A 15,810-nucleotide genomic window follows, 5' to 3' on the forward strand; every position below is an offset into this window, starting at 1 on the left:
TCTTTTGACTCCAGCCTTGTGCTGTGAAAGGAGACGTGACTATATTCGTGAGAATGGGCAAATGCTTTCTCTTACTCTGTGGTGGTTTTTGAATGCAAAATTTGCTGCTGTATTTTTGAAAGTTTTGTAGCTTCTCCCAGATGTCTGGTGTTGTTGAAGAAACCCTTTTTAAAGCTTTGTTGTGGTTGACTATTTAGTCAAGTATATGTATGCGTGAGAAAAAGAAATTATATCTTCTGTAAAGGCCAGTCTGTAGCAGCGGGATTTCACAGTAACACAAACGCTTTAAAAAGTTTGTCCTCTATTTCCATCACCTTTGTGCCTTGACAGGAAGGACAGGTAACCTGTGAGAATGTTGTTTATAGGCTTATATACTTTTAGCCATTGGCCTGAATATTCTTTGGTCTACACCCACGCAGGGTAGCTGTGAAAGAATGTAAGGCTGTGAAAATTTTCCTGTGCCATGTGAAGCTGTAGCCCTTCTTAGGGTTTTGTGTGCCCAGATGGGAGTAATTACTTCTCTGAGCTGGAGCCAAAAGCTTTGCCTTTCATATCATTAGCTGTTTATCAAGGTATTTCTTAATCCTTGCTGAGCCAGCTGATTTGTGTAATATTTTTCCCTGTTTTTTTCCAAGGTACTTACATGATGCTTGTCTCTGGGTAAGATCATCTAATTTCCCTCCCCTCACCACCTTATCTGGAAGCCTTGCAATGTGGGAGGAAAGTGTAATAATTTTCTTACTTGAAAAAAAGCCCACTTGTTTGTTGTTCAGGGGTTTTTTTTTTAAGTTTTGGGCTAGTTTTTTGGGGGAAGCATTTATTGAGAGATACAAGAGCATTCAATCCTGTTCAACACAATCCTTACAGATCAGATTTTCATTTCAGTATGTGTTGGTTGTTTCTTGCAGTTTCCCACCTGTAAGATAGTATCAGAACCATTATTAAACTACAGGTTTAAAACAGGTACATGTCAGAGATGCTGTCTCTCCAGCCCTAGAGGCTGAAGTTGTCTTTATGTCTATAGAAGAAATACAGAAATAGGTTGTGGCAGGAATTTCTGGGTGCTCTTAGGATTATGGGTTAGGGAAGTACTTTTTGTTTCCAGGGTTGAGTGAAGTTTGTGATATCTAGAGTTGTACAGACATGTTGGCTGCTGTAGTGAATTACGCGACCTCTTGAAATCTTAATTGTAGGAAAACAAAGAAATTCAGAGCTGACATTCCTGGGGAAGCCTTGACTCTTCTCCCTTGCTGCAAGTCAGTTACAACAGGGTCATTCAGTACCAGAAGCTCTTGTCTTGACTTTTTACTTGTCATTTGTGCTACTACTCCTTGTAAATTGTCACTGGATGGTAAAACATTTTCTAGTGATGTATAAATAACTGGCATGAAAGTTACAAATATTCATTGGGACTGGTGTAACCTGCACTCCTCAGCCTTTAATTTTGAATTAGGCCTTCGTGGCATAGTTGTTTCAATCACCTTTTGCTTCGACTTGAAAGTTTTCTTACACCAGATCCATGGCAGAGCATTTCAGTAGTGGAAGTGAGAGCAGGATTTCCTGATCTGCTTCAGAAACAATGATCCAAATCCAATTTTTTTGTAAGCTGTGCTGACTACATGACTTGGAGGTACAATTTGCTTCCTGTGTTGTGATGGCATCTGGAAAAAATTGGTTTATTGGTCTCAAAGAGGTATCTATTCTAAAATAATTTATTGATGGGAAGGAAGATGAGCAGTGAAGAGTACAAGTGGTATTTCATATCAGCTATTGCTCATATGGGACTTGAAATAAAATGCTTTTCCAGAGAAGTTCCTTCTGCCTGAAGTGCATTTTATAAATGGTCCTAGTGTTCGTTGAGTCATTTAGAAACACAGTGATTACAGTCACGTTTACTATAGATTTTTCTTTTGTTCTGAAGACTTCTAATATTCATAACTATTTCAGTTTTAAGCAGTAGTTTGAAGATTATTCAAGGGCAGGAGGAGTACTACACTTGCAACTTTGTTCTTGCTGGAACAAAAGAAGTGGCATGGGAGCTTTAGCTTTACAAGTTAGGTGTGGGTATAAATGTGCTTTCCTGCTTAAAAATAAGATATTTTCGAAACCCGTGAGAGTGACTGCCGCCTTTTTCTTGCAGGTGCAGAAATACTGGCAGTTGGCATGTTATTTTGCTTTTTTCTGCAGTTTTCACAGCATAGAAATGGGTACTAGGGATGGGACTGGAGGGACAGTAGTCTGAACAATTGCTTCAGCCAGCTGTAGGAAATAGCTTATGTTTGAAGTGTGGATGGAGGCATAGCCAACCTGTAGAAATTTGGTAAGGTGTATCCACACCTCTTTTAATCTTAAAAGGAACCTTTTTTTCTTAGATGATAACAACATTGCGGAGTAGCAGAAGCTTATTACTGCAGCTGTTGTGCACTGGTTTTACAGAACTAATTGAAGGAGTAACCAGGCGTGCTTGTATTCCAGCAGATTGGAGGGGGCAGCCAAGTATTAATTTAGTTCAGCTGCAGCCAGAGTAGATGTATTCTCCCAGTTTTAATAAATGTCTTCCCATCACGTGCACAGAAACTTTTAATTTGGATTCCTTTATAAATCATGCATTTGTATCTGTTTTTCCCAAATTTGTGTACATTTTCTTGAAGGTCACCTCATATATGTTCAAAGCTGATGCTTTTAATGTGCTTTTCTGGGTTTGTACCAAAAAAGTTGCTGACTACCTAATTGTATGCCGTGTTCTAATTTTTATCCTTTGGGATAAATGCAGTGCAGCCTGCCACCGCTTTGCTATATGCTACATTTCTTATGTTCTTTAAGGTAGAGTGTTACTGTGCAGTATTAGAATTTGTTTGATGGAGACAGTTTTACTTCAAATCTGTTTACAGGAAGATGTGTTGACTTACCTAGTCTGGATCATCAGCAGTTAGGTTTTTAAGACATACAAGCTCAGTTCTCAATCTGTTGCCATAGCTGATAACACACATCTGTGGTAACGTGGGACTGTAGGTCTTTAGTAGTATGTAAATGTGTATTTGATTGATAGATGTCAAGAACGTGACAGTGAGTTCAACTCCAGATTAAGGGCAGTGTGACAGCTGTATTGCACTAGGTTCACCCTGTTCCCTGTGTTTTTATCCTCAGATTTCTGTTTCTGCTCTCTTTTTCAGATACTTGATCAGAAGTCAGCAAGGGAAAAAGTTAGTGATTTTGTACTGTTTCCATCAACCTCTTTTTTATCCTCTTCGTATTTTTATGTTCCTGACAGGTTCTTTCCCCTTGCATCTGAGGGCCAAGCACGCAGCCCAGTGACCTGGTGCCTAATGCGAGAGCAGCCCTGACAACTTGCACAAACACCAGTTTCCTCTTCGTCATCCTGAGTCAAACATACTCCAGTTTAATGCTGTCTCCTAAGTCACAGATAGTATGTGATCAGTGAGGACAGATATTTTAAGAGCATTTGGATACTAAATGCCGATTGTATCTGCTTAGGTGATGACCTCAGGTTTCAGGAGGGCAGTACTCCAGATGTTTATAATTTGTCCAGATCCAGAAAAATGTTCGTGGAGATAGAAAAAGACACGTTCCCAGCTCCAAAATACATCCTTAACTGATTTTTCGGTTCAAAAAGAATGAATGATGTAAAGTTTTAATGGATGCCTTTAGGAAATGTCTCTTTCCTCCTTAGAGCTGTAGACAAAATATTTTAAGGTTGTCTTTCTGTTAAAAGGGATGAAGTGATTTTAGCTGAAACATCACAAAAGCCTTCAGCATGGAGCAGTTGAAGTTTGGCAAATTTTGTAAGTGAATATAAACAGGGACTTGTGATTGAAATGTCAGGTGATGCGAAGACAGCTCCCTCTGTCATATTTGAGACTAACTGGCCTTGCTATTTGACTATTAGTGCAGAGGATCCTGTGATGATGTCTTGTGTTCTCAGAAGATGTTGCAAGGTTTTTTTCAGTAAAACTATGTCTAAAACAATCACATTTGAAAAAACTTGTGGTATACATCTTTCTTTGATCTTCCAGAGAGTATAAAGCACAAAAAGTCAAATCCTATTTGACTTTTATCTGTTAAATTAAGTTGGAAACTGAATAAAAGCAGTTCTCCACTTTTGGCCTTGTCCATAACTCTTATAGGCAGGGCAATGTACTTAGAGAAAAACATACTTAAACATTTCATAAAGTTTTATAAAAAAATGTTCTCCGGGAGTAAAAAAGATTGGGTGGAGCTTGTCTATCTGAACCAGTTTGTTTCCTCCATCTAAGCATTTTCTATTGGAAATTATCTCAAAGAGCGATTCCCTTACTTTGAAGTTTTATTAAAGTGTAAAATGTTCTGATTTCTAGAGTGTTGAACTAGCAGATGCGTATTATAAATTACCTCTGTGGGCACCTACTCATCTGTTTATCTTGGTAGACTTGAGGAGTGGTGGGTCAAATTGCTTCCAGCTTCCAATAGTTAGAGGGTTGCTAAATTCAGTATTTTTTTTTCTATAGGAAAATCTGGCCAATTTTTAATGAGCGTTCCTGAAATTTACTGAAAGCTTAGAAGATACACTTCTTTAAAACCTACTCTTATTACAGTGATACTAAAGCTGTCTTCTTGGAAAGATCTGACCTCTTTTTAGGTTTGTTGCTGAACCCTGGACAGCGTTCTGCCTGTGGTCTGTGTCATTTCTTCTCCACCTACAGGCATTGGAAAAACCCTTACAGAAATGTAGGAAAGGGAAGAGTCAGAAATGAGGTACTGGGATCGTGGGCAGTTTACATATTCCCTCCTCAGGCTTAAACTGCTTTTAGAAAGCAGCCTGGGAGTGTTGGGGGTTATGGTCTGTTCCTTAATGAGTTTGCCACTCACCCACGACAGTGTGAGGGGAAATTACAGGAATATAAAATCAAAGAGACTTGGATTTGCAGACATTTAGGATCTGTTGCAAAAGCCATTTAAGTAGAAGCAGGGGCAGTGAGGGTAGGGAGGTTTAGCCAAACAAGCTGCTTAGTAGTCATAAAAACTTCAGTATTTCATATTTAGTAATAAAAATGCACAAAAGCTAGTTCCTTGTGGTTGTTTTCTTTTTTTCTCCCCCTCTTGCCGCATAAGTTTTTGGATCCCTATACTTGTTTCAGAACTTAAATGTAAAGTGGAAATCCTGACTCAGGAAGAGGAGGCTTTTTATTAGCCCCACTTCTTCCTCATCAGCTACTCTGTGAGGTGATTTCCTAACTGTTGGAAGTGAAGGACTTGGTCATTACTGTAGCCTTCATTGTTTGAGACAACCTTTTGGGACTCACTCCGTTATGCCTCATGCTGAATCATAATGAAAACCAGTGGATTATTTTAGCATTTGTAGGAAAATAACCTGAGTCACATTCAGATTATTCGAAAATCTGCAAGATGCTAATTTATTCAAAAAGGGATCAAAAAGTACTCAAACAGCTGTGGACCTGCATGTTTCCTTACCGTGCCAAAAGAAAAGCTTTTATAAAAAACCTGCAGAAAATTCTAGGTACCCAGCTGAGATAGTGCAAAAAGTGTCTTGCAGAAATGGGTGACATCTGAGAAAAATCTGTTGTGACTCAAAAAAAAAAAAGACTGTTGAAAGACATTAGTACTTCTTTTCAGAGAAATAGCACATTGAAAGCCTTAGTCTTGACCGGATGCTTTTTGCTAGGGACTCTCACTGCATCTGCGTATTTTCCAGGTACAAGTTGATGCTTCAGAAACTGTGCAATTTGGAACAAGGATGTTACAGATCTGCGTGGTTTTTAGGCCGATCTTTATACCCCGTAATTCCTTGATTACTGCAGGAAATACACATTAAGAAATGTAGGACCAGCTGACAGAGGGAAGTCTTTTTTTATCACTTACGAGTTTTGTGGCATTTTTTTTCAAGGTTGAAATGTGAAGTATCTAAAAAAGTTCTTTCTTCCTTTATTTTGAATCCCATCCAAACAGAAAAATTCTCAGTTCATTATTTTCCTTTTAGGAATAACAGTGGAAGGTAAGGAATCATCCATATAGGTTTGCTCTTGGTAATTATCCAATATGCCTTTTGGATAGGAAAAGGAAGAATATTTTGCAGACTGGTTACCGGAGGCTCATGATTAGCGAGCATGAAAACTGATTCTTTAGAATGGACAGCATGGTCTTTTTCAAGTCAGCTACTTTGAATACCATAACTTGCAATACAGTTTTTTGTCTGATAAGCAATGAAAGTATAACGTGTTGCTTTAAATACAAAGGTCTTGATCATAACTTGGTTTCAAGCACAATACTCACTGGGTCTTCATGTCAAGAGTGAATTGATCTTGGCACTGTGCAGTCTGTGCTCTAAGGTTGCTGTCACTGAGGTGGGTGAAACATAAAAGCTGTGTGGAGACTTAGAGATGAAGAAAAGTAGGAGTATCAGGTGAACACTGAGATAGTAGTGGCCAGTATGGTGGGCACTAATTTCACTGTCAGGAGTGTAATTGCTGATAAACAGGCACTGTACACGTGAAGACAAAAGCAAATGAGGATGGTGAAGCAGTTTCGTTTTTACAGGAGAAAAAACCAAAAGATCACTGAAATGAGCAGCGCTGATTTCTGTCCTGATGTCTTGCATGATAACCTAATACAGGAAACATGTTCTTTCTCTATTTCCAGGTATCTTCTCTGTAATAATTTGGAGTCTACTTTGAGCTATTTTTTTATTTGGTACCTGGTTCAAAATGCTTGCTTGCGGACCTTTTTTTTTTTTTTTTTACATCAGTGGAGTGTTTTCGTCTGACAGTTGGAAAGGCAGTAGTGCAATTACTTGATATTCATGACATTGTTGTGTTGCCTTGTATTTTGCAGAGCATGAGTTACAAGTTACAGAACATATTCCACAGGGGATTTGTTAGTATGGGTAAAGGTAACAGCCCTTATCTGTGGTGTAACTGTAAGATTGTTTCTTTAGGTGAGGCTTATTTCCAGGTGAGTTTTTGTGCTGTTGTTCATCTCACTAAAACATGTAAAGGGAATCTTGATGCCAGTACGGCCAGACATTGTCGTGCAACAGAGTGTGATAAAATTCCTTGTGCAGCGGAAAGATTTCTGAGACGGCTGCTGTCGGAGCTGGAGCAGAGCACAGGCTGAGGTGTTCCAGAGTGTTTTATATGCAGAAAGGCCCTGTGCTGTGCTTGAATTCTTAAAATATTTTTGCTTTTTCTGACAAATACTGATTTATGAGGTTTCTGATTAAGGCTGAGGAAATCTGTTCTCTCATAACCTCATTCTGTGATTCTTCTTTGCATTGGAGCATTTAATAATAATGCTAATGATTTTTCTTCTTTGCTTAAGTCCAGATGAACACTTGTTTTTAGAAACTCTGTAATTTAGTTCTGACCCCTCTAAGGTTGGGGCATGTTTAAGCCTCTGCGTGCCAACCCAAAGCATTCCTCCTCATTCACACGTTCCCAGTTGTAGTAAACCCTAGAGGAGGCTGTGAGGATGGGGAGATTCCTCATGCAGGTCATTAAGCTCTGGGTGGTCTTCTGGCTGTGCTCGAAAGGAAAATCAGTATTTGTTGTGCTTGTAGTAATAATTCCAGTGTGTTACTTGCAGAGAAGTTCGAACAGGAACAGCAGGTTTCAAAACACTGTAAAAAAAAAATAATAAAAAAAAAAGGTAATTCTTAGATTTATTTACTAGAAATGCCAGTGCAGATTGTGGTGTGCACAAGAGACCTTGTGGTCTGGGTAAATCTCCTGTTCCACTGTTGATATCCACAGTACAGTGTCACTTCAAATACACGAAGGCGATTTAGTTCAGTCGCTCTAATTTCTCATGCAGAGAGAAGATGCCAATGGGTATTGAATGCCTCTCACCCTAAGGAATAAATGATTGTGCAGAATTACGCTGCAGCAGAATAGGCTTCTGTTGTGCAGCTTTTATGTTCTACAAGCTCAAAACCACTTCCTAAAGTGAGCTGCGGTGAGGCTTCAGCTCAGAAGTTCAAGACAGCAGTGGCACAGGACATACTCTCAGTTTCCACGTCAGTGGTTTTGTGTCTGTTTGGGATCAGGTGTATATAGGAGCCTTTCTTATGGCCAAGTTCTCTCTGTAATTCAAACTAGATAAAGTTGCAAGCAGCACTGGTGATTAAGCCCCAGTATAATTTTTCTGTAAAAATCATGACATTTTGTTTTCTGCTTTTATCACCGCTTTAGATGCTTCAGCTGAAGTTCTCTTTCTTTCTTTGCAACCTAAAGGAAATTTATTTTCTTAGCTTGGATATTCCTGAAAACTAATTTAGGAGAAATTAATATGCTGGTGTTCTTCGTTTTCCATTTCCTCCCCCACTCCTACCAAGGGATTTTTTTTTTTCAATTGTAATTTAACACACCTCGGAGTTATTTAAGCTAGTTTTAAACCAGCTTGCTTGGGGATGAGAAACAGAATAGCAGCAGTCATTCAGAGCAAGATGCAGGCTGGCAGGGAGGGTAATTGTCAGATGTATGTGAGAATGCAGTTTGGCAGTTAACATTTTTTTTAACTTCATCATGACAAAAGCCTCCCTGTATTTCAAGGTCTTAGATGTTTGTGTTGAGCAAAACAGAGGAACCTGGGGAGGCAGTTCAAATTAATTAGACATGTTAGAATTGTTTTCTCAGGGCTTAAAGCTGGTGCTTGAGAGATATTTATGTTAGAAATTCCTTCCTTGACAGGTACAAATAAACGTTTATTGTATGCGATGGTAAAGAGAGATGCCCCTGCAAGCTCTGGCATTTCATCTTGTACACGGAGCAGAGGCGCAGGAGCCCAGTGTGCTGATTGTAATTCCTTCATCTGTTTATTCCGTTGTTTGTTAATATCCTGCAGTTACTGTCTTCTGGACACAGGCCGTAGAGCAAACTCTACGGTGATGTAGGTGTGTTTGCTGTTCTGAAGATGCAGAAACTGGGATATGTTCAAGTGACACAAGCTTGGTGGAAAGGAGAGTTAGAATGCTGTTTTTAATCTGTGTGCTCTGATTTCAGGATTTTAATGCCATTACTTATCAATCAGCATTATGGGGCTTTGGTCTGTGTACATGTAGGATTCTGAAAAGGTCTGGCAAACTTTCCTGCTCCGATTTTTAGGATATTGCTGTGGCAGTAAAGCAACAGATGAAAATGACAATGTCCTGTGACTTAGACTGAACTTAATTCTCATAAACTTTCAAAGGAAGCAGGCTTTGAGCTAAGACACTTTTTTGCAGACTGAAGCAGCTATGTGCAGTTACAAGTATCCTCCTGCTGCTTCTTACAATTTCAGAAGGGCTAGAGAGGATCAATCTGCTGCGTGAGTGGCAGTGCAGTCTGCCTCAACTCCAGTGTTGAGTTTGGCAGATCTCAGCTGAAGATACTTCCTGCAGTGTTATTTACCAAGAGTGAATTATATACCTCTGAATTTTTTCAGTGGTAAAGAAATGAACCAAATAGGGATTTCTAAGCTGATCTTGATTCTATAGCTGTTTCTGATGTCATGTGGCTTTCATAGACCAGTTCCTCCAAAAAGCATCCAGGAGGCAATTCCAGCCCAGATCCTGCAAGGAACGGCTGTTCTAGGTGACATACTTAAGCTTTGTTGCTTGGTGGGTGTGTGGTTTTATTAGAACTTGGCTAAGAATTTCAGTTCATCTTTTGTCCTGATGCAGATTTTAGAGGGTATGTTTTCAAATCAGAATTTGTTTGGGAGGTATGTCCCTACTGCAGAGCCCTCCTTGTGTCAGACTTGACCTGATGCTGTGCTAGCTTAGGTGGCACAACAAAATGATGTTTGTCTTGTTTATATGATCTCTTCAGCTGGACTATTGGTCTGTCCTAAAGCAAACAAGTACCTGCACTAGAGTCCATTTTGGTCTGTCTTATTTCTGCTCATGACAACAAGGAGATCACCATGTACCAATTACTCCTGTACTAACTGCTGCCTCTCAGACCTTTTGAAATAGGTTGCCACACCTTCAGTCAAAGAACAAACCCATTCAAATGTAGGTATAAAAAAGGAGGGGGGGTGGTGAAGCAACACCAGAATTTATTTGCTCCTTGCCTTACTAAGATCCCCTTTATGTAGCATTACACACTGATGTTTATATAGCCAGCTTTGTTTTCATTTGGAGATGTTCAAAGGGGACTTCAGTGTTGTAGTGAAATGTGGGAGATGTGGATGAAGAGCTGACTGGAAGTTCAAAAGCGGTTGTATAGAATAAAAGCTGGTTTATTTTTCATGTGCCAAGAATCAGTTTTGTTTTATTTAGATGAAACCAGATTATGGCACTAAAAACCCAAGTGTATTAACATTCTTACATAAAGCAAGTTGGGAAGCGATGTTACAGTTGAACTAATTGTTAATTGTACAAATAGCCTTGCTGCATGTTTTCTTAAGACTCCAGGAATGTTTTGTGATACAATAGATTTTGGGAGTTTTTAGTCTGAGGGGAAAATAGAGCAGTAAATGAGTTAGGAATGAAGATACTTCACACAGGGTTTTCTTCACTTGGGAGCATGCTTAAAATTGATTAAGCATTTGCTTTCACGCATTTAATCTTCATCTTTGAGGCGCAGACATGCTACCTCTGTCTTTCTCCTTAGGGTTTGTTGTAAAACTCTATTCAAAGATTTGTGGTGGCTTACATAGTGGGTAATGCTATGGAGGATCAGCATCCCTCTTTTATTGAGACCCTGCTTTTGTCCTGTTGTTCCCTTGACATAGCCAGAAAGGAGGGCTAATGGTTGCTGAATAGTAGCTTCTGATGAATTTGAGCACTGGGCTTTTCAAACCCTGAGCTTTTCACTGTCATCGCTGACAAGAATCTACTGCTTCTGTGCTGTTTAAAAAACAGAACAAAATTAGAAAGAAGAAACTTCCCTGTTCTGTGCATTTGGGAAAAAATGGAATCTATTGGTTATATTATCATTGAAAAAAAAAAAGAAAATTGCATGGTTTTGTAAGGAAGATGTGATTTTTTTTTTTTTTTTTTCCATTTTGGTATTTCAAATTTAACTCTGCAGCATGTTCAAACAGTGATTTATGAAAGGTCTGGGATGAGAAAAGAAAAATCTTGGTGACTTCTGTAATCTTTTTGACCTTTCTCTACTCTGCAAAGGTAAACATATAAAACAACTGAAATGCAGTTAAAGAGGAAAAGACCCCCAAAAGACTAGCCCCTCCTTGTATCCCAGAACAGAGTACCTGTGTTTGCACTAATACAAATTATTCCCACGTGAACATCTTCAGGTCTGCCTAGGGACCTATCTTATCTGTAACTTTTTAATTCCAGGCAATTGATGACTCTGTGTGAGAGGATTTCAGGTTTTACTGGGTGTAGCATTTGCAGTGAATCGCTGCAAAAGTGGAAGCGGTTAGGAGGCACTCCCCTGGGGAAGAGGGGGTTGCTGGGGTGGGAGACTTACTCTTAGGAGTAGGCATGGATGAGAGCAGCTGTGAAGACATGAAAACCAAACCACAGTGCAGGCATCTTGAGGAGCAGCTGCAGAGTTTCTTTTTCTTTTGAACTGGGCCCTGTGAGATTCCTTTTGGGAAGGAAAGCGTTAAGAATTGTAAACCTGCTTTTGTGACAGTAATCTTTCAAAAAGAACTGCAGGAGAAGTCACATCTAGCATTTCTGCTTTGATTTCCTATTAGAAATACATGCCGTGTTTGGTAGACTCTTTGTGCTCAGACAACTTGTGTCGGTGTGTTGTGATGTTACATTAGTAGTGATGGGGCTGCCCCCTCTGTTCCTCATTCCTCCTGCTGGTAAATCCTGTATGCTGCCCTCTCCCAAAGACCGTACGGATATCAGCTGAAATATGCTGTGGCGCTACGCATCGCACGTTCCTAGATGCACGACAAAGCAGAGGCATGAACAAGAGCCTACAGCAATCACACGTGCTGTATAGGTTTTGCAGACGCAAATCTGCATCTGCAGAGGATGCTGTAACAGGTGACCCCCATCCAGTGTAGAGGATCAGGAGGTGGTAGTTACTTCCACAGGGTGAGTCAGCTGAGGTCTCTGCTTTTGAGCAGGAGAGTGGGAAGAGCACACCCCAGATGCCTGTATTAACTTTGTGTCAAAGACCCTGCAACAGTAAATTCTTGTTTTCAGCGCACCTGGTTCCACTTTGGTAGGGCAGGTTATTTTTCTCGCCTGCTGGTCCCTGAGCCATATTGTTCCTCAGAAGCACTTTGCTACCAAAACTTAAACCAGTGAAGTCCTTCCTTAGCACTTTGAACAGTTTTCAGTGTTTTCCTTCAGTATCGATGTAGGAATAGCTGCAAGCTGTTGTTTAACACTGCTGCCACGCGATGGGGGTGTTGCACTGCACAGGTGGGATCTGTCACAGAAGAACTGCAACCAAGCACCGTTTTCAGTGCTAACCCAAAACTATGTTCCTGTCACTTTTCTTTAATATTCAGCAGTCCGTGCAGCGTGCCCTCAGCTTATCCACTTCCAAGAGGTAGGAAATTTGAAGAAAGGTGTTGTTGGCTTGCTGAGTGTAGATCAACTTTGTTTCTTTTAGAGGCAGCTTTGCACCATATGACGAGCCCAGGTAGTGAGGTAATAATCCACATAAAGGGGATTTGGTTCACGTATCACAGAATATGTTAAATATTAAATTTGGGGGTTTTTAAGCCTTTATTAAATCCATATTTGTGTTTTAGAAATGTGCCAAGAAGTGTTCTAATGAAGCAGCACCTGGGGGTTAATAAATGATATCATGAATCCATTCTGATTGCCAAGAAAGATTTTAATAAAGGAAGCCATGCCCAGGGTTGACTGTTTCATCCATGAGGAATAATTATTTTGTTTCCATATTTTTTACTGGTTGGTTAATACAGGTTTGCTTTTTAGCATCGAGTGATTTACGATTGTCCTGCATATTTCTGTGTACTGTTTGCATACAGATCTAGCCCTCAGCAGGTCTGCCACTGCGAATCGCAAGAGTGTGAGAGGTGTTATTTTGGTTGCATGAAGAGCTTGCGTCTTTTACTGCCTTTCGCATTCATTTTCCTCTGTTCCCTCTTCTCCTCCCTGCAAATATTCAGGGTGAAGTGAAGTCCGAAGAGGGGCCAGAGTGGAATATACTGCGTGATGACTTCATGATGGGAGCATCTATGAAAGACTGGGACAAGGAAAGCGATGGAGAGGGTGATATTGAACAAGGAGGTGGTCTGAAGCAAGAAGATGACAGTGACTGAATGAAACTGAAAGCCGTTCAAGATAATGTTTTATCTTCCTAATTTTGTTTGGTTAAAAAGTCAGCATTCTGTGAATGTACAACACTTGGAGGAGATCTTTTTTTTTTTTTTTTTTTTTAAAAAAAGTCTTTTTAAAAAAAAAAAAAAGACTCAGAGCTTGGAGTGTGTTCTCCTCCATGTCAAACTTTTATTTAATATAGCTTCATTTGCTATACTGGGATCCTGAAATATTTTCCAAAACATTTATAATTTTCAACATATTTCCAAAACATTTTGTACAGTCAAAATAGTGGCACCTGCCCAATGAAAGAAAGATTTTGCCAAGGTCATTAAAAGTTTATACATTAGTCATGGCAATTGATGTATTAGTGTGCCTGCATTTCCAAATCAGTGTTGCACTTTGAAAAGTTGTTAGCAATTCGCCATAGAAATGGCTTACAATAAACACAGAAATGCCGTCACCTTGTAAAGTTATCGGGCTCCTATAGAGTCTTTACTACTTTGGCCAGAAAAGGTTTTTGTGCATAATAAAGAGAAGTAACCATTATTGTGGTAGTTCTGGTCTTGGAGCATTAGTTTGATGGGAGACAACTCTGGAAACATAATTGTGAAAAAGAGATTTGACCCTGCAGATTGGCTTTTATTTATACATATATATGTATGTTTTTTGCATTGCAAGTCTGAAGTTGTTTAAGCTAAGAGACTGGTAAGAGAGGAAAGGACAGTCGTTGCTGCTATTTTTGTTGGAGGAGAGAGGGCTTTTCTAGCAATACCACATAAAATTGTATTCAGTGTTGCTTCATTTGCAGTTCTGGTGTTCTGGACTTTTTCAGTAGGGAAGTGGACCCCCACGATGCGTCCTGTGGGTTTAGTCTCAGCTGTAAGGCTAATTCCTTAGCCCTGTAAAGGGTCAAACAAAAGCCCTTCCTCTTAGGAGCGTACTGTAACAGTACCAAATTTGGGGAGACATCTCTCAGCGTAACACTATTGGCTTCGTTTAAGCTACAGCAATTTCTCGTAATTAGTTGTTTGGTTGTGAAGGTGCAGAAGCTAACAGGCACAATAGGAATATATTCTATGTAAGCATAGGTATGCAGAAGGAGTTGCATTGTGATTAAGGTGTTCTAAGTGAGAGACTGGGATTGAATTCTGCTGCCTCCACTGTTCCAGACTGGCTGTCTGATGCCATGTCATTTGTTTATCTTTGCTGTCGCATTTCCTCATTTGCTCTGAAGAAAATGCCCTGAGACCTATGAATTGATACTTATTCCCTCTGTTTCTACAGATGTCCCACGTACAAACCTTTCTTTGTACCTGCTTATGTTCAAGGTGCGATTAGGAGCGACTTTCAAACTTTGTCTTCAGCACTGAAGTGTGTGGTAGGTCAGTGGATTTAGGTATTCCTAACGAAGGCATTGAGGAGGGCAGGGGGTTGAACTTTGTGTATAGTGCAGGATAAAAAATATATGGATAAAAAAATATACGTAACAAAATGGCAGAGAAACCTATCCTGACAACTGGCAACGGTTGTGTTAACCCCAGCCTATTCATCTGGTATATATTGTAGCGTAATTCTTTGAGGAGAACTCAAAGCTAACAGCAGAGATGTTTAGATTTTCAAGCTGTCTTGAGTGTTAAACATGCTAGATATCTGAGGAGACATTAGTTTGTGGCCTGATATTTATTATCACAAATGAAGGCATGCACCCAAAATATCGAGTGGCAAAACCGCAGAAGTTTGACATATGGTTATCGCAGCTTCTGAAGGCTCGACATCTGCATAGCTGTGCCGCGAAGAGTTGGCATCTCATTAGTGCAATACAAAAATACACCACCATGAATTTTGAGTCCATGAAGCAGCATAATAGTCTAATCTGACATTGCTTTCTTTCTACAGAGGCCAGTTACTTTGTGTGGAAAAATTACATCAGCGCCCTTAAATCTACAGGGGTTTTCTAATTTTGATACCACCAGTCTTTCTCTGAGATCAAACTTTTGGCAAATAATCTAGTTTTTCTTATGACTTCCTGAGGTTGATTATTAAAAATTTCAGGATAGTTTCAGAATACTGCTAGAGTACTTGGGTGTTTGAGTTTTATTTGTGCATTTTTGAAGTAATGTTTTGGTGAAAGCACTGAAGCATCACTGCTGTATTTAAGAAAAATGTGGAATATACCGATATTGCTAAAAATACCTTGAGCTTCCATTCCATTTAGAGCACTGTAAGTGGAGAGCATTTCTTGCCTTTTAAGATGAATAATAGTCCAATTTCTGTGTATATTGGATAGCTTTTTAATTTTGATGCTGTACCTTCCCTTTGCCTTGTCCTTTGGTCATGCCATATGCAGAGAAACTCCTGGAATATCTTAAATTGGTAACTACCTCCGAAAAAGATACAAGCTCAGGACTCCTATGACAGGTGGGAGTGGTATATTTTAATTTTAGTCATTTGGCAAGCAGTTTATTTCACAAGTTCTGTTTTAATTGACTAGTAATTCAAAAGAAGAGCTAAACTTTCTTTGGCCCAGACACCTTCTACTCTTCTCTCTCACCTTGTGGGATCATCTTCCCTACCCACCTCCCTGCCCACTTTTT

General features: G+C 39.6%; 1 protein-coding gene across 1 annotated transcript in view; it reads left to right on the top strand.

The window, feature by feature from the left end:
- RRP15 (ribosomal RNA processing 15 homolog (S. cerevisiae)) overlaps positions 1-13,293 on the top strand; it is a gene marked incomplete at its 5' end in the record, with an annotated part of 18,953 nt that extends 5,660 nt beyond the window's left edge. Inside the window, one exon of the mRNA XM_010134755.1 lies at positions 13,063-13,293. Within this exon, the coding sequence (XP_010133057.1) occupies positions 13,063-13,215 (153 nt within the window). The remainder of the gene's footprint in view (positions 1-13,062) is intronic.
- Between the last annotated feature and the right edge of the window lie 2,517 nt (positions 13,294-15,810).

Source organism: Buceros rhinoceros, unplaced genomic scaffold (genome assembly GCF_000710305.1).
Source record: "Buceros rhinoceros silvestris isolate BGI_N320 unplaced genomic scaffold, ASM71030v1 scaffold29284, whole genome shotgun sequence".
Lineage (NCBI taxonomy): Eukaryota > Metazoa > Chordata > Aves > Bucerotiformes > Bucerotidae > Buceros > Buceros rhinoceros.